This window comes from Canis lupus, chromosome 27, assembly GCF_048164855.1.
Source record: "Canis lupus baileyi chromosome 27, mCanLup2.hap1, whole genome shotgun sequence".
Lineage (NCBI taxonomy): Eukaryota > Metazoa > Chordata > Mammalia > Carnivora > Canidae > Canis > Canis lupus.
The window spans coordinates 8,577,537-8,604,058 of NC_132864.1; the positions used below are offsets into that span (position 1 = coordinate 8,577,537).

General features: G+C 45.9%; 1 protein-coding gene across 1 annotated transcript in view; it reads left to right on the plus strand.

Moving 5' to 3' along the window:
• Positions 1-1,608: 1,608 nt before the first annotated feature.
• The window catches only part of TMEM132D (transmembrane protein 132D), a 596,131-nt gene continuing 571,217 nt past the window's right edge, over positions 1,609-26,522 (plus strand). Inside the window, exon 1 of the mRNA XM_072802137.1 lies at positions 1,609-1,793. Within this exon, the coding sequence (XP_072658238.1) occupies positions 1,715-1,793 (79 nt within the window). The 5' untranslated portion in view covers positions 1,609-1,714. The remainder of the gene's footprint in view (positions 1,794-26,522) is intronic.

Sequence of the window (26,522 nt, forward strand, 5' to 3'; positions counted from 1 at the left end):
GTGAAATACACAATCTCCTAGCACCTTTGCTGCATTAACTCTTTATAATTTGATAGGAGACCCAAGGAGAAGAGGCTGAAGTTTAAGAAATAAACAAAAGAAAAACAGAAAGATGGGCATCCATTCAGAAAAGTCAGTGCAGAATAAAGGCGAAGTGCACCTCTCAAAAAGAGTGAAAGCCAGAGAGACAGTCTTTTGTAGGAAAACACTTGCTTGTCTGATCTTCCTTGAAACTTTGAAAACTAAAAACTCTTAAAGCTCTGGTATATCTTTGCAACCACGGGCATCTGGAATAAAACATCTGTTGCTCTGTTAGCCAGATGACAATGACCCATTTTTACCTACTGGGGAAATTCACCTCATTTGATTTGGTGGTTGTTGTCTTGCAAGATATTTTGGATATTCAGAATGCTCCGCTTTCCCTCTGATTTTGATCTGGTTAATTCAGATGCTCACGTGGAGCAGAAGGGTCCTTGGATTAAAATCACAGGCTGATGCTTTAGTGATCTCGGTTTCAGGGTTGTTTTAATTAAGGATTCAGGAAGGTATAAACCGAGAACCTTGTCTTTTCTCTTCTCAAGGCCACGTTGGCACACCACAGGGCCATTCCGGGTTCCGGATGGTCCCGTGGGGGGTGGGGTGGGGGGCGTGGGCGGGGGAGAGACAAGGTGGAATTGTTTCAGGACCCCTGACCTGGCCATTCAGGGGTGGGGGCGGGGGGGCGGGAGGGCGCGTCCCAGGCCCGGGGACTCAGAGCTGGTCGGGGATGCCCAGGCCGGCGAGGGACCCTCCGCGGCCGCCTCTGCGTGCACGGGCCGGAGGACTCGCCCTTTGCCGGAGGCTCGGGGCCGAGGGAGGGCAGCTGCCCCCGGCCACCTGTTGGGGGGTGGGGGCCGGGTCGCACCTCCCGGCAGCCGGTGCCAGCCGCGCCCGCGGGGAGGGCGGGGGGCGGGCCGGGGGAGGTGGGCTTTCCTTCGCGGATTGGGGCTCGCCGCTGTCACTCCGGAAGGGTGGGGCTTTTCAAAACAGGACAGATTGGGAAGGCAGAGGCCCCCAGGCGCGCAGGGCCCGGCGGCGCTCGGCTCGGCGCCGGGGGCGGGGTCGGCGGAGCGGGGCCACCGCGCGGGTCCCCGAGCCGGCGGGCCTCCTCCGCGCGCGGGGCCGCGTCTCCCGGTGCCGTGCGCTCTGCGCGCCGGGGCCGCGGGCGGGGGCGGGGGCGGGGGCGGGGGCCGGGGCCGGGGCCGGGCGCGCGGGGCCGGGGCCGCGGGCGGGGCCGGGGGCGGGGGCGCCAAACTTCGGGCGCGGGCGGCATGGGGACCGCGCGCCCGGCCTGCCCGCCGGGGGCCCCAGCGCCGCTGCCGCCCGCGCCCCGGACGCCGCCGCCCCGCCGCCCCGCCGCCCGCGCGCGCTAGCCGGCTGCCGCGCTCCCGAGGCGCCCCTCGCCCGCCCGCGGGAGGGCCGACCCCGCGCGGACCCGAGCCCGAGCCCGAGCCGGGCGCCCGGCGGGGGCGAGGGGTGGGGTTTGCGGCGCGCGCCGGCCTCGGGGGAGCGAGTCCGGAGCCGCGCGCGGTCGTCCCCGGCCGGCCATGGGCTGGCGGGCGGAGGGCGCAGGGCCCCGCGGCTGCTCGCGCCCCTAGCCCGGCCGCGGCTCGGCCCCCGCTGGTCTGCGCCCCGACGGCGCCCGGAGCAGAGGAGCCGCGCTCGGGCGTCCGGGATGAGCCCGTCTGAGATGGGGACGCCGTGGCACCACTGGTCCCGCGTGCTCATCGGCCTGGCCGCCCTATTCTCCGAAGGTGAGCGCCGCCGCCGCCGCCCCCGGCCCGGCACCAACTTTGCCGGGAGTGAGGGTGTGGGAGCGTGCGTGGCTGGGGTGCCCGGGACGGAGGGCGTGGAGGGCGTGGGTGCCGTGTGCGCGTGTGCACGCGCGCGGGCGGCCGCTCTGCAGCAGGTGCCCCCCCGGGAGGACTTGGCGGGGACGCCCGGGCGGACACTGCCCAGGGACGCGAGGAGAGACCGCCCCGAATTAGGGGAGGGGGCCCCGGCGACCCCGGAAAGGCGCGGGGGGCGCGGGGAGGGCTGGGCTCCGGGTCAGGGGAGGAGGCTTGGGGGAACCGGGAAGGGCCCCGGCAAGTGCGCTCGGCTTTCCCCGCTGGCGCCGACCTGCGAGCAAATGATTCCAGCGCACTCCTGCGCATGGGAATGCGTTTGGGGTCTGGGAGGCAGCCGCCCACAGGGCCCGGCTCTTGGCTCCCAGAGTGACCCGAGTGCCCCTAGGACAGGCCTGAGGGCTTTTGTGCGCGGGGTCTGCCGGGGTGCGGGTCCGCGCGGAGTTGCAGCCCCTCCTCGGGTCACCCAAGTTATCCCCGCAGAGCCGGGACCGGAGCTGTGAGTAGAGGCGGATAGTCTCCAGGTGACCCCCTCTCCCTCCGCCGGCACCCCAGCGGCTTTGGAAGCCCCGGACACCTCATTCTTTGAAGAGAAATTATGTGATTCGCGCCGGGGGTTGTAGAAGGAACCAGCAATTCTTTCTCATTATTGATCAGGACTCTTTATTTGTGTGCAGTTCCCTGCGAGCGCCTCCTTTCCTCCAGGGAAATCAATTAGGAAAGTGGATGTTCCTACAAGTCTGCAGTGTGTACCCCCAAATCCCTGAAAACGGATTTTTCTGCTAAGATTTTCCAGATGAGACCCCTCTCAGAAACTTCAAAGCCACTTATCATGTGCAGAGTCTTTTAATTACAGAAATCTCCTTCTGTGAGCTTTATCAGAATCAGGGAGGTTTTGATACTAGAGGTTCTGATACTAGAAGAAGACGGGCCACTTACTGGGGTCTGAGCTGCCGTGGGTTGAGGGAGAGGAAGCCTGCTCAGCCTGCCAGCTGTCTTCTGAGTGCTGTTGCAGGGGGTTCACTGCTCCTAATGAGGAATTGGTGCAATCCTGAGGACCAGAGCCTCCAGGATTTAGGATGTGCACAAGAAACCAAAGAAAAGGTTGATGAATTCAGTGAATCCAACCCAGGCAGATGTTAGGTTAAAAACAAAACAAAACAAAACAAAACCCTAATCCAAGGCAACAGCAGCCCAGCAGACTTGCCTATGGCTGCAAGGCATGGTTTTTATTGGTTGTCACTTGATTTTCTAATAGGAATAGGCTTCTCTGTTTTTATGCTGCAATAACAAGGCTTTATTAAGAAAGGTACAGAATAGCTTGGTAAATAGGACGTAACTATCGTGTCTCTCTGGGTACGTCCATAGTTTTGTTACTGATTTCTCTACTAGACTGAGTAGTGCCGAAGAAAACAGTTATTACCTCTGATGCCTTTGAACTTTTTCAAGTGGAAACCTGGAAATGTCCTTAAAACAGGGGCCTCTGTGATGTGTGTGTCTGGGAGGGGGGGTGGCGGGGGGGGGTGCTCTGCTCATGAAATAATGCTACCAGCCCAGCATGTGACCTATTTTGTGTGTTGAATGGAGAGACCTTAACTCAGCCACACTGTTCAGAAGTGAGTCAGTTTTGTGTGGATTTTCAGAGTGAGCGTGGTGCTGAGCCCAGGGTCGGTTGTTCAGCGATTTTTCACACTATACCCAAGAATAAGAAAAAGTTTGACCCTTCTAATTAATGCCTTTGTGCTGTATGCAATTTTCTGGTGATTTCTAAATGCAGGGATGGTTTGTTGTGGTTCCCGTGTGTTCGCATCACTTTTCCTTCTAAGATTCTCTGACCACCTGAAAGTGTTAAACCAGCTGGAAATCAAATATGGATTATATTTATTTAAATTTTAAAATATGGACTATATTTAAACGGATTTTAATTGGAAGCAAACATACACACACACACACACACAGAGGCATGCATGCATGTAATCCAAAGTGCACAGTTGGTCTGGGGCTGATAGAAGAATGGAGATTGTGTCCAAATACTAAATGTCTCCTTCAGCATATCATTGTTTTTACTGTATTGCTTTCGTTCCTTCCAAACATGAATCCTTGAATGAACAGATATGCACATTTTAATGCAGACTGATTTCCTTGAACCTCACATATATTTACATTTCACAAGCAGGAAGTCATCCGTCACAGAGCGAACCCACTCTTCTATAGATCTTTTGAAAAACAAAAAGAAAGCTTCATTGCTTGTACTTCTGTCCCCAGGGACCTAGAGACGATATTATGAAATCAACAAGTTCCCAGCAATGCTGACCTATGGTCCCAGCCTTTTCTGGAGAATGGGCTTATGTCCAGCTGCCAGAGAGCTTGTGTCTTATGTGTAGGGTCCAGTCTTATTGGGAACTTGATGGAAGTTCATTCTGGGGCAGGGGCCAGGCAGGAGTATGTCAGGTAAGGGCTGATAAGACAAATGAATCTGAACACAGGACGTGGGCAGAGAGCACGCAGTTCTCATGCACAAGATCAAGGTGGCCACACTTAGGCTGCTTGTCTGGACTTTCACCTGCATCCTGCAGAGTTACTTTGTTCTCCTGCAAATGCCGGTGAGGAGCAGACCATCAGAGCCCTGGGGCTGGACCTCTTTCAGGGCTGTGCTGGCCCAGTAGCATCCTGGGCAGTGGCCTTCTTGGTGTGTCTTCCTGCACAGTGTGTTTCTGTATGTAAAGCTTCCATCTTAGGTCAGAAGAGAAGCATCAGGCGGCAGAGTGCCTCCTCTTGGAGGATATGCCCAGGAGAAGTCCAGTACAGCCCTGGACTCAAAGGAGCTTTGGTTTACAGTGATGCCTTGTCTGGGCTTTCAGGGGAGGAGCTATCTAGGAGGGAGCCCGTTGGTGTGGGTGAGAGAGACAGAGACAGAGACTGAGACAGACTTTTTTGCTTACATTTAAACAATGTCATAATTAAAGGGCCATGGGAACAGGGAGATCATTAACTTTCATTTTTTCTGAATAAAGTTGAATAAGAAATATGATTTCATAAATTTTTATATGCATAGAAAGGTAGAATTCCAAGTATGAGAATCTGTTTAATTTGGTTCCATTCTGGAAGCCAAGAAAAAAATGAAAAACAAAACAAAACTCCAAAAATACACTATTGCAGAAGCTTATACTACTACCTTCTATTTTTGTCTCATCTATCCATTTATCTGCTCGTCCATTTATTCAGCCAATCATTATCCATCCATCCATCCTTTTATTCATCAATCTGTTCTATCCATCCATCCACCCATCTCATTCATCCACCCAGCCCCTATCCATCCATCCATCCTTCCATCCATTCTCCTATCCATCCATCCATCCATCCATCCATCCACAAATTACCACAGACATGGTGGCTTAAAACAACAAATTTATTCTCTCACAATTCTGGAGGCCAGAAGTCCAAAATCAGTAGCAATGGGCCAAAATTGAGGTGTCCGCAGAAGGCTTCAGGGGAGAGATGTGTCTTACCTCTTTCAGCTTCTGGTGGCTGGCTGCCTGCACCTTGCCCCTCGGCAGCATCACTACAGTCGTGCAGGCCAGTGGCTTCCCGCCTCTCTTCTCTGTCCTCACAGCATCTTCTGCTCTCTGTGTTTGAGTGTGAAGTCTCCCACCACCTCCTTTTAGAAGCATGCCCTTGCATTGAGGGACCACCAGAACAATCCACAACGTCATCTCCCACCTTACTCAATCTTATCTGAAAAGATCCTCCCCCCACTAAGGGGACATTCAGAGGTTCAAGGGATTTGGACATGGATATCTTTCATGTGTTCATTTTCCAACCTTTTATGGGAGTGACATCCTACAACTATATTCTATCTCCTGTTCTAAATTTCAAGTTCCTCTGGGGGCCACCCTGTGTATTTTTCTCTCTGGCTTCGATTTCTCTTCGGTACATAGTATGCTTCTTTGGACCTTGCAGGGTTCAATCAGTTTTCAAGTATGGTTAACACTGTGGAATACTGCTGAAAGAACCTTAGCCTGATGGTAAAATTATTTGATGCTGTTTTTCCTGCCAGTTATTCAGAGTGCTGCAGGAAATACTTTGGTCAATCATCATAACAGCTAATTTCTTGAGTAATTAGTGTATGCCAGCCACTGTGCTGAGTGACTTATGAAAATGATTTTTGGGGAGAATTTTCCATAAACCTCACTGGGTGGAATTTGCTATTAACCCCATCTTACAGATGCAGAAAGTAAGGCTCAGAGCATAAGTAACAACCAGAAAGTGGCAGAGTCTGAATTCTGATTAGCCCATCCTGTTAGCCTGCCTCCATTCTGCTTGTGGTTTTTGTGATCACTAAAAACTAATCCGTTCATGTGAGGAGCCACACATGTGGATGATTGAGTACTGAGAGGCTTCCATTTGAGTTTTGGCTCAGAGCCTAGTGTATGGTTGGCGCTCAACACAACACACAAGGGTTGAGGCACCGACCTCCACCCTGCAGAGTAAAAATCACTTATAACCTTGACTCCCCCAAACATCACTGCTCATAGCCCACCATTGACTGGGAGCCTTACTGATAATGCACACAGTCGATGAGCACATATCGTGCATGTTATATGTATTACTGTATTCTTATAATAAAGTCAGATAGAGAAAATAAAATATTACTCAGGAAACCGTAAGAGGATACATTTTCAGGACAAGACTGTGTTTATCGAAAAAGATCCACATACAAGTTCAAACCCGTGTTTGACAAATGGGTAAATGAACATCCTGCTCTTTAATTTCTTCCACTATTATTTTCTGGCAGTGGTCAGGTTGGGACCTGAAAGGGGCTACAATGGAGATTTTAAAAAATGCCTTATTTTAAAATTTTTTAAATTTACTTTTATTACTTTTTATCTACTGATTAGTTTATAATTTATTATTACTTTTATTTACTTATTTATTTTATTTTTAAATACTTATCATTGAAGTGTAGTTGACGTACCGCATTCTCTTAGTTTCGGACACACAGCGTGGTGCTTGGCGCTCACCGTGATCACTGCTGTCACTGCCTGTCACCGCCTCTCACCAGACAGCATTGTTCCGGTCTCATTGACTGTCTTCCCCACGCTGTACTCTTCATCCCTGTGACATACTTATTTTATACCTGGAAGTTTGAACCTCTTAATCTCTTAATCCCTTAATCTCTTAAAATACAGATTTTAATTCCCAGACTGTCAGAAAGGGCAAGGGCAGTGATCTGATGTTGTGGAGTGTTAACTAGCATTCTAACACACCCTGGGGAGGAGAGGACTGATGTGTGGCCCCCAGGCCTGGGCATAGGGGTGGCCCTTTGGAGAAATTATGAAGAATGAGGAAGAAGCATGTGAAATGAAGGCAAAAATATTTTTTGCTCTCAAAAGGAGAATGATGGGTCCGGTGGATGTGTGCACTAGTGAGTTTGACTCTGATGCCAGACCGTGAGCAGGAGTGAGCTGCAGAGTCTCCTGGGGGTGCCAGCACAGGAAGGGGGTGGTCACTGGGGTCTGCCCTGCACTTGTCCGGGAGTGAGACTAAAGGCTCAGAATATACATCTATCATTTTTGTCATTTATTCAAGAAACACCTGCTTCTAGGAAGGAATGAGGGGAGCATCCAGCAGCCTGTGGCCGTGTCTTCTTCACCTCTGCTATCAGACACTGGTTATTTACTTATTTATACACACACACACACACACATACATACATACGCTGGTTTTAAGGGTTATTTTTGTACAGAAAGACCGCCCAAGACTTCCTGCCACTTCCAGAGACTGTGTAAGACTCTGCAAAGGTAGAAGATCCTTGAACTTAAAAGTAAACAAACTGCTGACATCCATTGGAAAAGAGACTCGAGTGTGTATTGTCAGAGCAGATAGAACAACAGGAGCCAAGGTAAAAAATATATTTGAAAGAGCAGAAAGAATATGAGCGTCCGTCTCTTTGAAGGAAAGCGTGGAAGGAGATTTGGGTACACATTTGAAAAGACAGGCCATCACAGAGCTTTTAGCTCCTACTGCCATTATGTTCTTTTGTGCATGTGAGACACAGTAAGTTCTCGTGTTTATGAAGGCATCACAGAGCAGGCTTACTAAGTTAAGAGGAGGACAGTCAGGTTTCATCAGCGTCCTTGCATGTGTTTATTATGTTCCTCGTGGGGAAAGCCGTCCTGACAGGTGGAGGATGCTGTAGCTAGCAAGGTATTTGACACACTCTTTTAAGACAATGTGGCAGTGAGTGATTTTGACTTGATCTCGCCGGTTCCCCCACCTGCTCCCATTCCCTGTTCCCCGGGTGCCTCTCTTCAGGCAGGTGACACAGGGCAGCTACCGCTTCTCGCTGCAGCAGAAGGCAGGCAGCAGAAGAGCCACATGCCTGACTTTTGGCTCCGAGAGCCGATGTCCAGCAACAAAAGGCCAAAGATTTGGGAGAACAGATATTGACAGGCACGTTTGCTTGCTCCCTCTCTCCTTCCTTACCATGGTAAATATTTTTCGTGGGGAGCAAGGGGAGGGAAACGTACAGTGAGCTTAGATGCTTCAATGCTTCTGAGATGCTCAGTCACTTTACTTCAGTGGTAGAGGAGACAATGATATTTTCCCAGATGTGCTGGAGAGTCCCCAAGGAGGAGCACCTGCCCTGAATCTTGCGGGGAGATGCAGAGGAAATGCCTGTGCATGAAGACCAGGCAGGGTGCTCCCAAGAAGTTTTGGGAGCCATAGAATGTTTTCCTGGTCAGTCGGGGCATGGTGCAGACATGGCTGTGTGGGTGGGGAGGTGGCACAGGTGACCTCCGGAGGCCCTGAGGTCAAGACCATGGAGATGTAGCCGTGGTCCTCATGGAATGACTCCAGGAGACCAGATGCCGTGTGGACACATGACGAAGTCTTTAGCAGAAATGAACCCTTCTGGTGGCTATGGCCACTTTGGCCCTCCCAGACCTTAGACATGATCCCTGGAACCATGGGGCTTGGTGGATCTGGGCACTCCCTGGTGGCAGATGGTGGGGGAGGGAGGTCAACCTTGAGCACAGCCTGTGGGGTCCAGTCCCAGGGCTCCGAGCCAGTCCTTCCTGGGTGAGTGTCTGCATCTCAGGCTGGCTGGGAAAGCAAGCAGAATACTGGTGCCTGCCGGAGACAGGCAGGTGCACAGTACTGCTGTCCCGACATGGGGGCCATCTAACAGATGGGGTGGGTGGCAGGCGTGCAGCACACTGACCCCAGGGCCACCGCAGATGCCAGCCGGGGAAGTGCAGCAGTCAGGAGCTCGGGAGCAACGTTGTAGGAGGAGGCTTGGGTGCCTAGGAAGACAAGCTTAACATGGGGTGGCGGGATGGATGGGTATTTTAAGGATTTTTGTGAGAACACAGTCTTTTTCCTAAGTGCCTTTTCTGAGAACTGTTTCTTAGATCACAGTACAGGGCGGGGGAATGGGTGGGGGGAAGCTGTGTTTATCCTGAGAAGTGGTTTGCACTTTCTCCTGTGAACACCGTGAATTTTCTAAGTGAATTTCTAAGTGTCTGTCTTTGCTGTAGCTCCTAGGACTCTCTGAGCCAGATTTGCTCTGTGTATGTGTAGGAACTTAAGACAGGCCTCTTTGCATCAGCTCTATCCTTGGCTTTGTCTTCTTTTCCTGCTCCTGTCTGCCTCCGTGCCTGCGTATTCTATCCCACAGCATTGCTTTTTTGAAAGCTACTTCAGATTAATTTTGAGATGAGGGAGAGGTAAAAATAGTCTCACCATCCAAGGACAACTGTTTTCCATTTTGATGTGTCTCATTCTTACTGTTTTCTGTGGATTTTTAATTTTTAAAAAATTTCTATTTATTTTTAAAGATTTTATTTACTTCAGAGAGAGAGAGAGAGAGAGAGAGAGAGAAAGCGCAAGCACTGCAGGAGGGAGGGGAGAGGGAAAAGCAGACTCCCTGCTGAGCAGGGAGCCCAATACAGGACTTGATCCCAGGACCCTGATACCATGACCTGAGCTGAAGGCAGACGCTCAACCACTGAGCTACCCAGGCACCCTTCTGTGGATTTTTAAAATCATGTGTTCATACTGTGGGTGGTACACATAATTTGGGTTTTGGACTTTTTGAATTCTTATTTTTTTGTTGTTCTAATGTTTATATAATACATTCTCATATTTTAAAAACCTACCACAAATGTATTTTTAATGTCTGTATCATAGGTTGAAGGTTTTAGCTCTTGTTGGACATTTCCATAATTTCTAGTTTTCCACTATTATAAGGAAATCATTACCTTTGTGCATAGTTTGCTTTGAGTTACTTTCTTAGATTGATTCACAGTCATTTCATTACTGGGCCAGAGAGTATGGGTAGACCTTTTGTTGCCATGCTCTTTCCCAGAAGGGCTGTGCCTTTTCACATAGGTGTGAGCAACATGCGAGAGCATTGGTTTCTTTGAACATTGATGGTCTTCATGATGGCAGGTGGCGGTGTCCCTGGTACCCCACAACCCAAATTGCTGAGCACCTCAGTGTCCCTGGACACTATTCTCAATGTGTCATGGAGAAAGTCACTGCTCTTTGAGGCTGTGGCTCTTAATGCCCCAAGCTCTGTGTTTTCCCCCAAAGTGTGGTCTAGTGCCCAGAGGGGCTTTGCCTTATGGAGGCTGAAGGGTTGGAGGGAGTGAAATGACAAAGTCCATGGCCACAGTAGGAGATCCAGGATTGTTTATGGCAGGCACTCCCTGGGCTGCAAGTGAGGAGCCCCTCAGTCAGCAGGTGATGTGAGATGGAGAGACCATGGCTTTAGGCCTGGGGGGTTAAAGAAAGATGTGTTTAAGAATGGGGCTGAGAGGATGCTATTATTTGGTGGGAAAGAGACGGTCCCTTCTAGGACATGCTGTTTGGGAATCCCCATGACTGAAGGGCATCAGAGCAACAGGTAGATGTTCTAGTTTGCAATTTGTGGTTCTGTGATGGGATGGCATTTGAGAGACCCCCTGCTGCCCACATCATTAAATATTCCAGTTCAGCCTGCACTCTGCCTAGTTCCGAGTTTGTATGTCCAGGGAATGCCATGGTTCTGGGCACAGAGGGCCGTGGTTTATCTAACAGCGAGATGGGTTCCAAGGGCGCAGAAATGGGTATGAAATCCACTCTGGCCTCACGAGATTACAGTGCAGTGTGGGAAATGGTCATAACTGTCTCTGACGAGCCGTGTGATCCAGGGCTGGGGACATTCTTGGATGAGATGGAGGGAGGGAGGATGACATCCTTGATCTCCCCTGAAGAACTCTTTGGAAATCTCTTTCCTGTGCACTGGGCTCGTTTGGTGCTGGCCAGGATTCCTGGTCGCTGCCAGTGGGTCCGTCCTGTGCAGAGCGGTTTGCTGGGCCATGTGTGCCCACCCGCTGAGCGCCGTGGGGCCTCAGCCTGCCCGGGGCACTGCCACAGCTGCCAGGACCTCCCACCCACAGTCTTCTCCCACGCCGGCCCTCTCTTCCGTACTGTGATGACCTCGGGGCGATGTGCCCAGCACCTGCCTTCGCCCCTGCCCTCCTTCTGGCACCCGGGGTCCCAGGGGCTGCGTGCTGCCACTTCCCCAGGGTTCCCTGCTAAATAAGCAGACACCTGGCCCTGAGCCCGCCCTGGAACTCTGCACCCAGAGATGCCTGCCCGTCTGCTTAATAGGACTTGAGTCTCTTCAGCGCAGGAACACATGTCAGGAGGGATCTGGAATCGGTGAATATTCCAGTCTTTGGTATCCAGAGAGATTCTCATCGTGTTAAAATTGATGTGTGACACTATTGACCTTGCAGAAGTCATGCTGGAGCATCTCACCTTTGTTATCTTTGTCTTCCCAGGAGGACCCCTCCTGGGTGTTTCTGACATTCCTTGCCATGGTGTTGGTAAGGAAGTGCTCAACTAACGACTCATTTGATTTTGGTTTTTCTAGGCAATCCCTCTGCCTTCTAGGATTTGCAAGTATTCCTCGTGTTCCTTGGACCAGGAGGCCCAAAGAGGAGGAACATTCTGTTTTAACATCCCAAAGGCCTCTAGATTACTGTCCTCAGGCAGCATTTAACAGACGCTATAAAGGAAGAAGTCAAAGCAGGTCTTCAGCTGGGATACAGAGCAAAGTGTAATACCGTCTCCAGGAAGCTATGGATTCAGTGGAAATGCTCCACCTGAGTTTTTTTGTTTAAAGAAACACTTTGTAGAGATGCCTGAGTGGCTCAGTGGTTGAGCTTCCGCCTCTGGCTCAGGCAGGGCATGATCCCAGAGTTCTGGCATTCAGTCCCACATCGGGCTCCCCGCAGGGAGCCTGCTTCTCCCACTGCCTCTATCTCTGCCTCTCTGTGTCTCTCATGAATAAATAAATAACATCTTTTAAAAAAGAAAAAGAAAAAAAAGAAAAAAGAAAAAAGAAAAAGAAATACTTTGTAGTGATAAATAATTGGGCATATTTTGGTTGCAGGCATGAAACAAAAATGTGAGGTGGCCTAAGGGGTACATTAGTGAGGACAGGGCAGCTCAAGTGCAGTAATGAGCAAGATTCCGTGTCTTAGTGGCTTAATCTGGGAAATATTTCTTATCCACTGCGAGTCTAATTGACCTGCTTTCATCTTGTTGTTATGCCTTTTGGAGCACCCGGTCCCCAAGGTTGTCGCAGTAAGGGAAGAGAGGGCTAGGATATCATGTGGGATTCACTTAAAGTGCAGGGTTGGAACTGCCTTCACTACTTACGCTGACATCCCATTGATCAGCATTTAGAAACAGCCTTGATCTAACTGCAGGGAGGACTGGACAATGTAAAGCAGCACATACACATTTGGTAAACCCTCACAGTCTTTGCCAGGAGGGAGAGGAAACATGTTGGTTCATGTACCTGAAATTCTATGGGCAGATGGCATCAGGCAAGGCTTGATCCAGGTGCTTAGGTGATGCCAGAAGGACCTAGAGTCTCTCTGCTCCTCTTTATCTGTATTTTTTTAAAAAAGAGATTTTATTTATTTATTCATGAGAGACAGAGAGAGAGGCAGAGACATAGGCAGAGGGAGAAGGAGGATCCATGCAGGGAGCCTGATGCAGGACTCAATCCCAGGACCCCAGGATCATGACCTGAGCCAAAGGCAGATACTCAACCACTGAGCCACCCATGTGTCCCCTCTTTAACTGTATTGCTTCTATAATTAGAGACACTGACCCTCACTTAGGCAAGATGTTTCCCAGCTCAGAATTATATCTCCTTTCTTGAGATTCACTGAAAAGAAAGCATTCCTGATAATAGTTCCATCGAAGTTCTGGACCTGCTCTGGATAGGCCACATTGCTCCATGAGCTTCCCTGAACCAGTGGCTATGCCCAGGAGGACGAGGCTGTGTCCCATAAGCATGTGCCCCATCCTTCAGGAAGAAGCAGTGAGCTCCCCCTTTGGAGCCTGGAGAAGGAATCCACCCAGATCACCTGTTTGGAAAAGAAGAGAGCATGATGCATACCATTCAGAATACTATTACCCAAAAGGGGTCATGGATGCTGGACGTTCGCCATAAGAGCATTATTCCACTCTTAGAGTTGTGGTCATTTTAAACCTGTTATGAAAATGTTCACGTGTTCTCCAATATTTAACCTTGAAGGGAATTTTGTATTCCTGCTCAGGTGACATCTCTCAGTATAGAATTGTACCCTCTCAGAGAAGTGATTCTATCCTTCTAGTGTTTAAATGTAATGTACGCTTTTGTCTCCAATGGTTGTAATTTTTCAGAGTCCTTAATTAGATGTAAAATCTATGCACAATGGAAATTACTGCTGTGGTTAAATATTTGCATTATGTGCTGTTAAAAGCAAGCATCAAAACACGCAATTGCTTGTTTTACAAGCATTCAATATTTTGAAATGTGAGGTCCCTGAAAGCCCTGGGAATTCTTTTGGAAGGGAGAGAGAACTGCTCAGATCATGTAATTTACATTTTTGGGAGAGGCATGTCCGCATGGGGAGGGGAATGGTGGTTTTGATGCACAGCCATGTAAAGTGCAGCTCAGCCGGGTCCCTGTCCCACAAAGTGAGCCTTCTGCTCAATTTCTGGAGCTCCAGTTTCACGTTAGGGAGTCACATAGTACAAAGAAGTGTAACCTGGAAATGATGCAGAGAAACGATTTCCAAGGTGCTTTGGATTATAGATTAATATTTTACATTTTGGAGAAGGGTTCTAAGGTGTATTTGGGTCAAATGTCTCATTTATACTCTTTTACAGTGATTTTCCCAGGAATTGTTTTGGATGCAGTAAAGAGACTTTTGATAAAGGACATTATTACTGTTCTTTTACAATTTAAATTTAAAAGTAGGCCTCGTGAATCTAAAGGATGAAAAACAAAGAGCTAGGGCACATTATGCCTTCAACAGATAGAGAAGATGACTGGCCATCCCTTTCTTTGTGTGCTTTTGGTCAGGGTTGTGGCTTTTGGTGGACGGGTGTCAGGTAGTACACCTGTGGCCTGCAAAGATGTCTCACATGGCTGCCACGACAGATGTGTCGGTATTTTGAAATCAGGAGACTTTCATAGATGTGTGGATCTTCCTGCTTCCATCAGTGGATAAGCAGCACTGATATTTCTGCGTGGTGACAGGTGGCTCCAGCTAAGCAAGCAGCGGCTACAGCCACCAGACGGTGGGGCCCACTCCTGTACCGTTGTTGAGAGCTGGAACTGCTGTGTCATGGAGCAGAGAACTACGTGTCCGTGCCATGTGTCCATCCGATGGGGAGATGAAATGCGGAGTGCAGTGTCCATGTCCCTTGAGTGTGATGACATTCCCTCACTTATGGGATCTCCCTGCGCCCTGGCAGCAGGGGGAGTGTGTACAGGTCCTTCTGTGCGAGAGTTACCTTGAATTTCAGGAATTGCTTGGTTTTACGTGATGTGTTGTTTTTTTTTATGTTGTTTGTTGGAGTGATGACCCAGAAATGGGATGTGCGTGTGGAGGAGTGTGAGACAGAGACCTCCTGAGATGAGATGAATTTACTGGGGGCATTGGAGAGGTCATGAGTTTACAGATCCTTTGACTTCTATGTGCATTCACTCTTAAATGTAAATAAAAGTGTTTGAGTATAGTCGACACACACAATGATCTGTTTAAAGTGTACTATTCATGGGGCGCCTGGGTGGCTCAGTGGTTGAGTGTCTGCCTTTGACTCAGGTCATGATCCCAGGGTCCTGGGATCAAGTCCCGCATCAGGCTCCTCATAGGGAGCCTGCTTCTCCCTCTGCCTATGTCTCTGTCTCTGTGTCTCTCATGAATAAAGAAAATCCAAAAAAAAAAAAAAAAAGGTGTACTATTCACTCCTCAATTTGATCTCTCTAGATTTATGGTTTAGAGACATCTTTGTCTATTTGCATCTGGTGCTTGCTCTCTCACCTTTGATTTCACGAGAGAATGGACTCCTTCATCTACTCTCTCACTGTGATTCCCTCAGGTGTTCAAACCTCCACGGTCCCATAAGTACAACTAGACAATTCTTTTTTCAAGACAGCAAAACACTCCCACCCCATAGCTCATTAAGAGGTGCGTTTACAAGAAGGGAATTGCTTTTTGTTAAAAAAAAACTTATGAAATGGGATGCAATGATGTTGTTTGGCTTGTGCGACAATCATCACTACAATAATCCCAACTTGACATTTCTGAATGCTGAGAATCTTACAGTCTGAAGAAGCAAAAAAGTTTACGTTCGGTGTGTACCTACATGTATTTTTCCTGTAAGAAGGTTTAGTGAGATAATGGGCACATTATTTTCAAGATTGGACTCTATTACATTAGGATCCAATGTAATAGTATCCTCTCTCAGAGAGGCATGGAACGGAAATCCGGAGTTCAGGAGAAAGAAGAACAATGGTGCATTTCTGATTGTTAATGGAGACTTTTTCATGGATTTTATAAATGGATGGTAGTGGGTGTCAAGTCATTCTGTTATTTATATTCCAATGGATATATTTAAGAGAATGATGTAGCAGTTTAATTTTAAATGTCAAGATTTACAATACACTAGAAACTTTATCCTTAGCAACTGTTGAAAGTCTGATGAGAAACAATAGGTATCAATTTTCAAATGTGCGGGTGGGTACATGGTTTTAAAAGGTTTCTCTTAGGAATTTCAGGAGAAAGGCTCTTGGGAGAGCCTTGTCTTTAGAACAGGACTCTCAGGCTGGGCTCCACATGCAAGTCAACTGTCCACATCTTGCTGCCCAAGCTACCTGTAGACCAGGGGCATCAGAGTAGCCAGAGATCAGACTGGGATCAGACTGGGTGCCGGCAGTTTTGAAAGGGCCTCCAGGTGATTCTGATGTGAAGTCAAGACTGAGTGCCATGAGGCAAAGCCATCAAAGAAAGGCATCTGTATGTGTGGGCAAGAGGTACAGCAATGATTCTGAATCTGAGCTGCACATTAGAATCATGTGGGAAGGTATTTTTGGAGAGTTATGTGTGTTGTGTTAATTGAGGTAAATTTGCATAGAATACAATTCAGCTTTTTACAATACAGTTCTATGAATTTTGGCAAATGCATATAGTCTTGTAATCATCAGGATGTAGAACATTTCCATCACCCTCAAAAGTTTCCTTTTATCCTTCATAGCTGGTCCCTCCTGCCCTCATCTCCTGGCAGCCACTGATCTATAGTTGTGCTTCTTCCAGAATGTTACATAAGTGGTGTCATACACCATTTTGAGTTAGGCTTCCTTCACTCAGCATGATGCATTTGATATTCTTCCAGGTTGTGGGATATTTCAGGAGGTCCCTTTCCTTCGTGACTGAGGATACTATAGTATGGCAAACCAGAGTTTGTTTTTCCCTTTGCCAGGTGAAAGACACCAAAGTTGCTAATAGTTTTGGCTGTTATGAACAAATCCACTCTAAGTATCTGTGTACATGTTTTGGTGTGAATATATGTTTCCATTTCTTTGTAGATGAATACCTGGGGATGAGATGGCTGGGTTATATGCTGAGTGCATGTCTAACATAGAAGAAACTCTCAAACGGTTTTGCAGGATGGTTGAACCATTTGGCATTTGTGCCAGTGATGTATAATGTTCCAGCTGTTCCACACCCTTGCCAACACTTGATATTTTCACGCTATAATTTTATTCTAGTTATTCTAATATGTGTGTAATGATATCTTATGGTTGTTTTCATTTGCATTTCCTTCATTACTAATGATGCTGAACAAGTTTTAGTGGCTTATTTGCCATCTGTATATCTTTTTTGGTAATGTTTCTTTTCAAATCCTTTGCTGTTTTAAAATGGGCAGCAAATGTGGGTTGTCTTATTCTGTTTTGAAGATTATTTGTGTGGCTTGGATACACATCTCTTATCATGTAATGTGATTTGAAAATAGTTTTTCCTCAGTCTGCAGCATGCTGTTTCTTCCTTTTAACAGGTCTTCGGCAGGGCAGAAAAAATATTTTGATGAAGTCCAGTTTCTCTTTGTATTTTATGGAATGGCTTTTGTTCTTATATCTTGAAATATTTGTCAAGCAAAAGGTCAGAAAGCATGTTCTTCTAGAAATGTAATTGGTTTGGGTTTTACATTGAGGTCTGTGACCCACTTTGCAGTCAGTTTTTGTGTGTCATGCCATGCATGGGTCCAGTGTCAATTTATTTGCTTATGAATGTCCTATTGTTCCAGATAATGTGTTGTCAAGACTGTTATTTCTTAAATTGGCTTTCTGTTTTTCTGAAGATCATTTGACTGTAAGTGGAAGGCATATTCTGGACTCTCCGTTTTGTTCCCCTGGTCCATGTGTCTATTCCTCCACTTATACCACCTTGTCTTGATGACTGTTCTTTATAATGAATCATAAAGTCAGGTAATGTGAATCCTCCAATTCTCTTCCTTTTCAGAAATGTTTCAGCTGTTCTGATTTCTTTGATTTGCAATATGCATTTTGGAACTAACTTGTCATTTTCTTTAAAAAAAAAAGTCCTACTGGGACTTAATTTTAATTTTTTTTTAAGTTAAAGATTTTACTTATTTGTTTGAGACAGAGAGAGTGAGGGAGAGGGAGAAGCAGACTCCCTCCTGAGCAGGGAGCCTGATGCAGGACTCTATCACAGGACCCTGGGACCATGATCTGAGCAGAAAGCAGACACTTAGCCACCCAGGTGCCACTGGGATTTTGATTGGGATTGCACTGAATCAGCAGAAAATATACCTTTGTAATAATGAGAACTGCCATCTTAACAATAATGAGCCCTCTGATCTATGAACATGGTATATCTGGCAGTCTATTAAGATTTTCTTCGTTTTTTATCATCACTGTGCTATCATTTTTAGCATACAGATGCTACACGTAACTTTTAGATTTATACCAAAGTATTCTATGTTTTTAGGGTGCTATTGTGAATATTCTTTTTAAGATTTGAATATACAATCTTTATTACAATTATATGGGAAAACAATCAGTTTTGTATTTTGGCCTTGTATCCTAAACTCATTAGTCTTAGTAGCTGTTTTTTTGGTTTTTTTTTTGTAGACTCTTGGGGATATTTTACATAGTCAGTTGTGCCATTTGTGAGTATAGTTTTATGGTTTCCTTTTCCATTTGTTGACCTTTTCCCTTTGGACTGGCCAGAACCCTGAGGATGATGCTAAGAGTGACGATAATTCCTATCCCTGCCCTATTGCCAATCTTACACCATTAACTATGACATTGTAGGTTTCTTGTGGGTGCTTTTTATGAAAATGAGGAAATTCTGCTCTATTCTTCAGTGTTGAGAGGTTTTATCATAAATGGATACTGAACTTTGTCCAAATGTTTATTGTGTCAATGCCACAATCACATGATTTTTCTTGGTTAGCCTCTTGACTTTGTAGATTATGTCAATTTTCAGATACTGAATCACCTGTATTCCTGCACCAACCCAACTTGGTTATGGTACATTTCTTTTTATTGCTGTATTGGGTTTTCTAATATTTTGTTGATGGTTTGTGCATCTATGCTCTTTTCTATAGTTTTATTTATTTTTTAATATATTGCCTTTGACTAGTTTTGGTATCAGAGTCATGCTGGTGTCATAGAATGAAGTGTGGAGTGTTCCCTCCCATTCTGTTTTCTGGTAGAGAACATAAATTCAATGTTAGCACTTCTTTACATGTTCAGTTTATATTGTCTGGCAAAATCACCTGGTCTGAAGTTATTTTTTTTTAGAAGCTTTTAAGTTGCAAATTTTGTTTAATAGTTTTAGGAATCTTCACATTATGTATTTTATATGGAGTGAGTTTTGGTAGTTTATGGTTTTTTGATGACTTAATCCATTGTATCTAAATTGTCAGATATATGGAAGTAATGTTCATATTATCGCTTTATCCACTTTTTCATGACTGTGAGATCTGTAGTGATGTACCCTATTTCATTCCTGCAATTAATGGTATTTTTTTTCTCTTTGTTCTTGGTCAGTTTGGGTAGAAGTTTATGAATTTTACGTGTCTTTTCAAAGAACCAGCTTTCACTTTTCATTTATTTTTTTCTTTTTCATTTTAATTGATTTTTACTCTGATTTTTATTATTTTGTTTTGTGGCTTTAGTTTTAATTTTTTCTTTTTTTAAAAATCTAGTTACTTCACATGGAAGCTTAGATCATTTTTTGAGACATTTCTTCTTTTTCTGATAAAAGCACCTAATGCTATACATTTTCCTCTCGGCGCTGTTTTAGCTCTGTCCCTCAAACTTTTATAGTATACTTTTATTTTCATGTAATTTACAGTTGTTTCTCCTAATTTCTCTTAATTTCTTTTGTAACTTCCTTTTTGACCCATACGTTAGATATTTATTGTTTACTTTTGAAATATTTGAGGATTTTCCAGATGTCTTTCTGATACTGATTTCTAAGGGTTTTTTCCTTAAGAATTTATTTATTTGAGAGAGAAAGAGAGAGAGCAGAGTGAGAGAGAGCACAAGCAGGGGGAGCAGCAGAGGGAGAGGGGGGGGGGAAGCAGGCTCCCTGCTGAGCAGAGAGGCTTGATCCTGGGATCATGACCTGAGCTGAAGGCAGATGCTAACCAACTGAGCCACCAGGTGCCCTTGATTTCTAGTTTAATCCCAGTTTGGTCAGAGAATACATATTGTAAGATGTCATTCATTTATATGTGTGAGTATTTTTTATGTTCCAAAGTAAGCTCTATCTTGCTAGCTGCTCCTTGAGTTCTTGAAAGGAATATTATATTGTTTTGGTTGGGTGGAGTGCCCTGTAGCTATCAGTTAGGTTACTTGGTTGATAGTGTTGTCCAAATATTCTATATTCTTACTAGTTTTCTATTCCTTTCGTAATTAAGAGAGGAGTGTTGACCTCTCCAAATATAGGTAGGGATTTTTCTGTTTCTCTATTAGTTCTGGGAGTTTTTGCTTTAAGTATTTTTAAAGTTCCTTTGTTAAGTGCATACACATTTAGGATTATCACCTATATAACACCAATATATTCAACTATTTGTAGGTGAATTGGTCCCTTTACAAATATATAATACTTCTTCCTGCCACCTCATATTATGGCTTATTTGGAAGTCTATTTTCCAGTTCTCTTAATATACATACTTCAGGTTTTTTTTGTTAATGTTTGCATGGTATATTTTCCCCATATGACTGGGGGTTGCTTTTATATCCACCACAGCAATCTATGGTTTTTAGTTGTTGTGTTTAGACAATTTATATGTCATAAAATTATGTAATTTTGTGTATATTTGGGTTAAAATCTGCCATCTCTTTACTTTAGTTTAGTTAGGTTATTCTGTCTGTTTTTTGTGCTCCCTGCCTTGCCTACTTTTTAGTTAATAGAATATTGTTTACAATTGTATTTTATCTTGACTGTTGGATTATTATTTATACTTTAAAAAAATCATGGCAGTAGCTGCCCGAGGGTTTTCAATACAGACCTCTACTTTATCACAATCTAATTTCCAAGTGACATTATACCACTTAACATGCAGTGTGAAAACCTTGCAACAGTAAATTTCCAATTTCTCTCTCTTACTCTTAGTTTTATGAAGGTCATTTATTTTTATTTTTAGATATGGTATAAACCTACACTATATTGTTACTATTTTTGTATTATACAGTCAATTATCTTTTAGAGCAATTGAAAATAAGAAAAATTGGATTTTATATCTACTTTCATTTTAACCATTACAAGGAGTCTTCATTTCTTTGTGTAGATCCTCATCCCTGCCTGATATCTTCTTTCTGTCTGAAGATCTGCCTTTGCCCTCCCTAATCTCAGAAGTCTCGTGGCAATGTATTCCTCCTTAGCTTTTACTTTTCTGGGATATTTTTATTTCTGAAAATATTTTATCTATTTAAAAATGCTGCTTTATTGTTGCCTGGCTTCTCTAGCTTCTGACAGAAAGCCCACCAGAATCCTCATCTTTGTTTTTCTGCATGTAATGTGTCTTTTTCTTTGGCTGTCCTAAAGATTTTCTCTTTATTTTTCTTTTTTGGTTATTCAGAGGTGATGTGTCAATATGTGCTTTTGCTAATTTATTTATCCCATTTGAGATTCTTTGAGCTTCCTGGTCTGTAGAAGCTGATGTCTTTCATTATTTTTGGAAAATCGGCACTCATTTCTCCTTCCAGATATTCCTCTTCCTGTTTTTCACCCTCTCTTCCTCTTGGAATTCCAGTTCAGGCATGGCAGACTTCTGCACCGTTCTGTGGTCCTGGATGCTCTGCGTATCTTTCTTTATTTTTTCCCTGTAGTGTGTCACTTTCAGTAAATTTTTTAAAGATTTTATTCATTTACTCATGAGAGACACACGAAGAGAGGCAGAGACATAGGCAGAGGGAGAGGCAGGCTCCCTGTGGGGAGCCCAGTGTGGGACTCGATCCCAGGACCCCGGGGATCCTGAACCAAAGGCAGATGCTCCACCACTGAGCCACCCAGGCAGACCCTTTCGGGTCTTGTCTTGTTGAAGAACATTTACTTCGTGACATTTATGTCCTAGTGAACTATTTTATGTATCTCCTAGGGTCTAACCTGGAAGACAGAAAGCATATGAATCACTTTCCAGAAGGGGACTTTAGTACAAGAAGTGAAGAGAAGCTGACAATTGATGCAGGGAAGGGATGGAGCCAGAGATTCCCTGCAGCAGGAGTCTGGCCATCTCCAGGTGAGGGGACAAAGGGAAGAGGTGGTACTCCCACAGTCTGGTTTCCTGGACAAGTGTTTGCTGCCGGGGATGCCAAGAAAAAAGATACAGCTGATTTTTAAGAAGCCCCTCCATACATAGCATATGGGGGTAGAAGCCCTGGGCCCTCTTCCTTTGCTAGTGGCTTTCTTTGCTCTCACTGAGTATAAGACCCACTGACCTGGGAACCTGGGGATGCAGCCTGCAGAGGTCAGTGTACCTGTGGTGCAGAATAGGACAGGGACTGTTAAGAAATGCTCGGAGGTGGCAACTATCCATTTCCCAGAGATCTCTAGTGTAACCACGTAATTAGACAAAGCTTAATTTTATTGCCTACCGCAGTAAGGAAAAGCGCCTGTGGTGACTCTCAGTAGTATACCAGGAAAGGGAGGTCAGGAATGGATGTTTAGGATTTTGAGGTCTGAGCCCAGCTGATTGAAGATGAGCCGTTCAGTGTGGGCATCGGTACACATCAAAGTGAAGAGAATGTGCATGCAGTTATTTTATGAGTGAGCTTTGCATCCAGGTGAGCCATCTGTTGTTCTGAAAGGGGGCTCTTTGCCCAGATGAGCAATATCTTGTTTACATAAATCAGTTTTCAGGAAATTTCCTGAAGCAAACAGTGAAGTTATTTATCATTTCAGTCTTAACTTCCTGAGTGGGAATTTCCTGGCATAGAACGTGAAGTCATTTTGATATAGATGCTCTTGGTTTTGAGTCTTGTTGGTTAAACTTTGTGGCTACAGACAGCCTCAGTTCCTAGCGCACAGTTGACAGAAACTGACCTCATTCTATAACATGGATAACAGCTTCCCAATTCCAGGGTTGGGGATAAATGTGGACAGCCCCTCGTGCGCGTTCTCAGCACATGATTAATATGAAGCCGTTAGAATAACTTACCCTGGCATGCTTGGAGGAGGAACAGTTACCTCTGTGCCTATTTACAGACACCCAGGAGTCAGCTTTCTGAAACACATCGATATCACTGCTTAACAGCTGTGTAAGGAGGCTGCAGGATGACACTTTGGGAGATAGCTGTGTGTGCATGCGTGCCTATGTGTATGTGTGTGTGCCTATGCACGTGTGTGTCATTAACAGGTGGTGGTAGGCTGCTGTTCTTGAATCGCTGTGCCTGGTGTTTGACCTATGTCTATTTGCAGGCTGACTGTAGGAGGCGGATGAAGGAGGCCCTCTGTGACCTTATTTGTCTTGAGCATTTAAGGATGTTTCTCAGCCGAGCAAATAGGAATGGATGCCTCCCTCTGCGAGCAAGTGCCTTGGAGCATCAGCTGTTGATGAGCTGGATGCGCAGTTTGACGTGTGTACCAGAAATGGCTGGGATTGGGGAAAGAGCACAGACATCTCTGTGTACTTCATCCCATCGTCATGTGGTTCTCCAGAGGTGTTTGTGTCTCAGCCGTGGCTAATATTCTTTATTCCATCTGAGCTCTGGAATGATGGCATGAGTTTGTGTTCCTTTCCTGATGGGCATAGAAGGAGGTTGTTTCTTCATAAAGCTATGCCCCCTCCTGGAGTCAGGGTGGGATTAACTATCATCGTGGTGGGCGACAACTGTGTTTGCACATTCAGCTTCCATCCTGCATCTTTCTGTAGCATCTTTGTTTCCTTCTGGGAACCATCCCCTTGTCCGTATCAATCCATATAGTGAGTGTAGGCTGAGCCCACCTCAATTCCAGAGGTGGGTATGTGGACCAGCAGTCACTGCAGTCCACCTCTTGGCTCAGTGACTGGGTCGAGGGTTGGTCCCTGATCCCATTCTAGTGAGAGAGAGGCAGGCTCATGACCTTTGGTGGAAACCACCAAAAAGATAAAGTCACATTTTGTGGGGTGAATAGTAGTAAGAATGACGTGTGCTGGGGTAGCCACCTCACAGAACACAGGAATGCAGCCTACACAGAGACAGGGAGAAGGCAAGCATAGTAGTGTCATTTGAGGCTTGATCCAGCCATGCCTAAAACTGTAACCTTCAGTGACATGAGCCAATAAAGCTTTTTTTTTTTTTAATCTGATTTTATCTACGTTTTTCTCATTCTCTGTTGAAAGAATACTGACTGATGTGCTTGTGAAAGGAGTAGAGCGATAGCCATGGAAATAGTCATGAGAAGCAATAGCCAAGCACACAGCCCCGAGCTAGCATCTCCACTGAATCTCCAAACAAGTCTCTCAGCAGAGACCTCTTGCTCAGTTGGCACCTATAATGTCTTGGCTCTTTCTCTGGGCTTTGTGAGCATCACTAAAACACTGGAAGTCCTGTTGTAAAAGGTAGAATTTAGTGATGGGGATGTAAACAGCTGAGTTTAAATCAGCGAATAGCTCTGTTTGAGATGGAATGAACACACTGCCTGCCCTTTAGTCATTAGATTTCACACACAGCATCATGGAACCCACTTGGTTCATTTGCTTGTGCTTTTACTTATTCGTCTACTTTCTGGAGCTCCATGGTGGGCCATCTGAGGCCAGGGGCTGTGTGTTGGGTCCCTCAGGGCTGAGAACATAGCCTGAGAATGCCTTCACGGCTCTCATAAATAATAGATGAAGGAGTGAGTGAATACGGCAATGTTGATTAATTTGGAAATCTCCAGGTCAGAGTTAACAAAATGGCAGCTGGCAGGTCGAACATCGCCTCTGGACATGTGTTTGATCGATAGAATCTTGCTGTTGTTTTCTTAATTGAATTGTCAACATATCAAATCACAAGAATTAACATGAATTTGGATTTCCAGTGTCTCTTGAAGGTTGGCAGCCCTGGCAGGGCTGGAGTCCCTACAGGCCCTCCTCCATGGGGCCCAGTGCTCGCTGTGCCCAAAAGAGGCACGTGCCCTTCTGTTTGCCCACCAAGCCAGCCCCACACATTCTGCTGTCTGTCGCCCACTGAACTGCAGAGCCAGGCCACGCAGCTGGTAAGACGCCAGTGCCTCTCTTCTGAGCTGTGCCCGCTGGAGGCTATGTATTGTCTTTTAAACAGTTGTCCTATTTTGTATCTATGGGGCCTTTCTAAATAGGAGTCAGGACAGCACAGTTCATCACCTTATGTGTCTGTTATTACGTAGAAGACGAAGATGGGAGACGAGAAGCAGAAGAAATGCCCAGCGGAGCAACCCAGATTCTGACATGCGCTGGACACTTCCATCAAATAAATTAGTGCTTCTGGCACATATGCATTACACATACATACACAAACCCTTTAAGATCTCATTGTTAATGATGTTAGATGTTTGCTTTCCTGGGAGGTCGTTTGGGAAGGTAAGGTCAGATAGTTCACCTGATGCTACCTCTGCTGTGAATCCATCCATCCATCTATTCATCCATCCATCCACCCACCCATCCTTTCATCTACCTACCCACCCATCCACCCACCCACCCACCCGTCCATCTACCCAACTATCTACCCATCTATCTATCTATCCATCCATCCATACATACATACACTCACTCACCTACCCACCATCCATCCACCCATACACTCACCTACCCACCATCCATCCATCCATCCATCCATCCATCCATCCATCCATCCTTTCAGTATTTGGGAGCAGCTATAGTGTGCAGGGTACGGTTCCAAATAGGACAAGGGTGTCCACTTACATGGGGAATTGTAACAAAAGTTCTGATGGGGAGGCAGATAACAAAAAACTGATAAATGGAATAAACTCAGAGGTGGTAAGTGCTAGGAAGGAGATACTACTGCATGTCCAGAGTGGGAGGTGGTATTTGGATGATGAGGAGGGAAGCCAGCCCAGTAGAGGAGGCATTTAAGTAGTTGACACCTGTTATGTGTGACCTGGGTCCCTAGTGTGATGGTATCAGGAGGTGGAGCCTTTGGGGGTGACAAGGGTCAGATGAGGTCATGAGGGCCGAGTCCACGTGCATCTGGAGGGCTTGCTTCCTCCCTGTGCTATCTGCCCAGTGGGGATACAGGGAGAAGATGGTGGTGGCAGCCAGGAAGCTGGGCCTTGCCATCACCTGACCACACCAGTGCCCCCTGACCCGCAGCCTCTGGAAGTGCAGGAAACAAATATATATTGTTTATAAGTCCCTGGGCTTATGTTATAGTGACCCAAACAATTGACCCTGAAGCACTTGTTAGGATTATGTGGGACCAGAACTTTATAGGGTCCGAGTGAAGGCCCCATGTGTGGAGAGCCTTGATGTTTGAAGCCGCGGTTCAGCAAATTCAGGCTTTGTGCTCCTTACAGTTGAGGTCACACCTGATCCATCACTTCTATCGCTATAGCGCTAAAGCAGCCAGACAGTGTGTACACACAATGTCCCGGCCTCTCTTCCAATCAAACTTTATTTATAAACACTAACAATAGCATTTCATATGCTTTTCACATGTCATGAAATGTTATCCTTTTATTGTTAGGGCCATTTAAAGGTGTGAGGCCATATTCACTCTGGGCTGTAAGGGAAACCGGTGGCTGTCTAGATTTGGTCCAGGAGCCAGTTTTCTGACTTCTGCTGTGTGCAGGGCACTGGCAT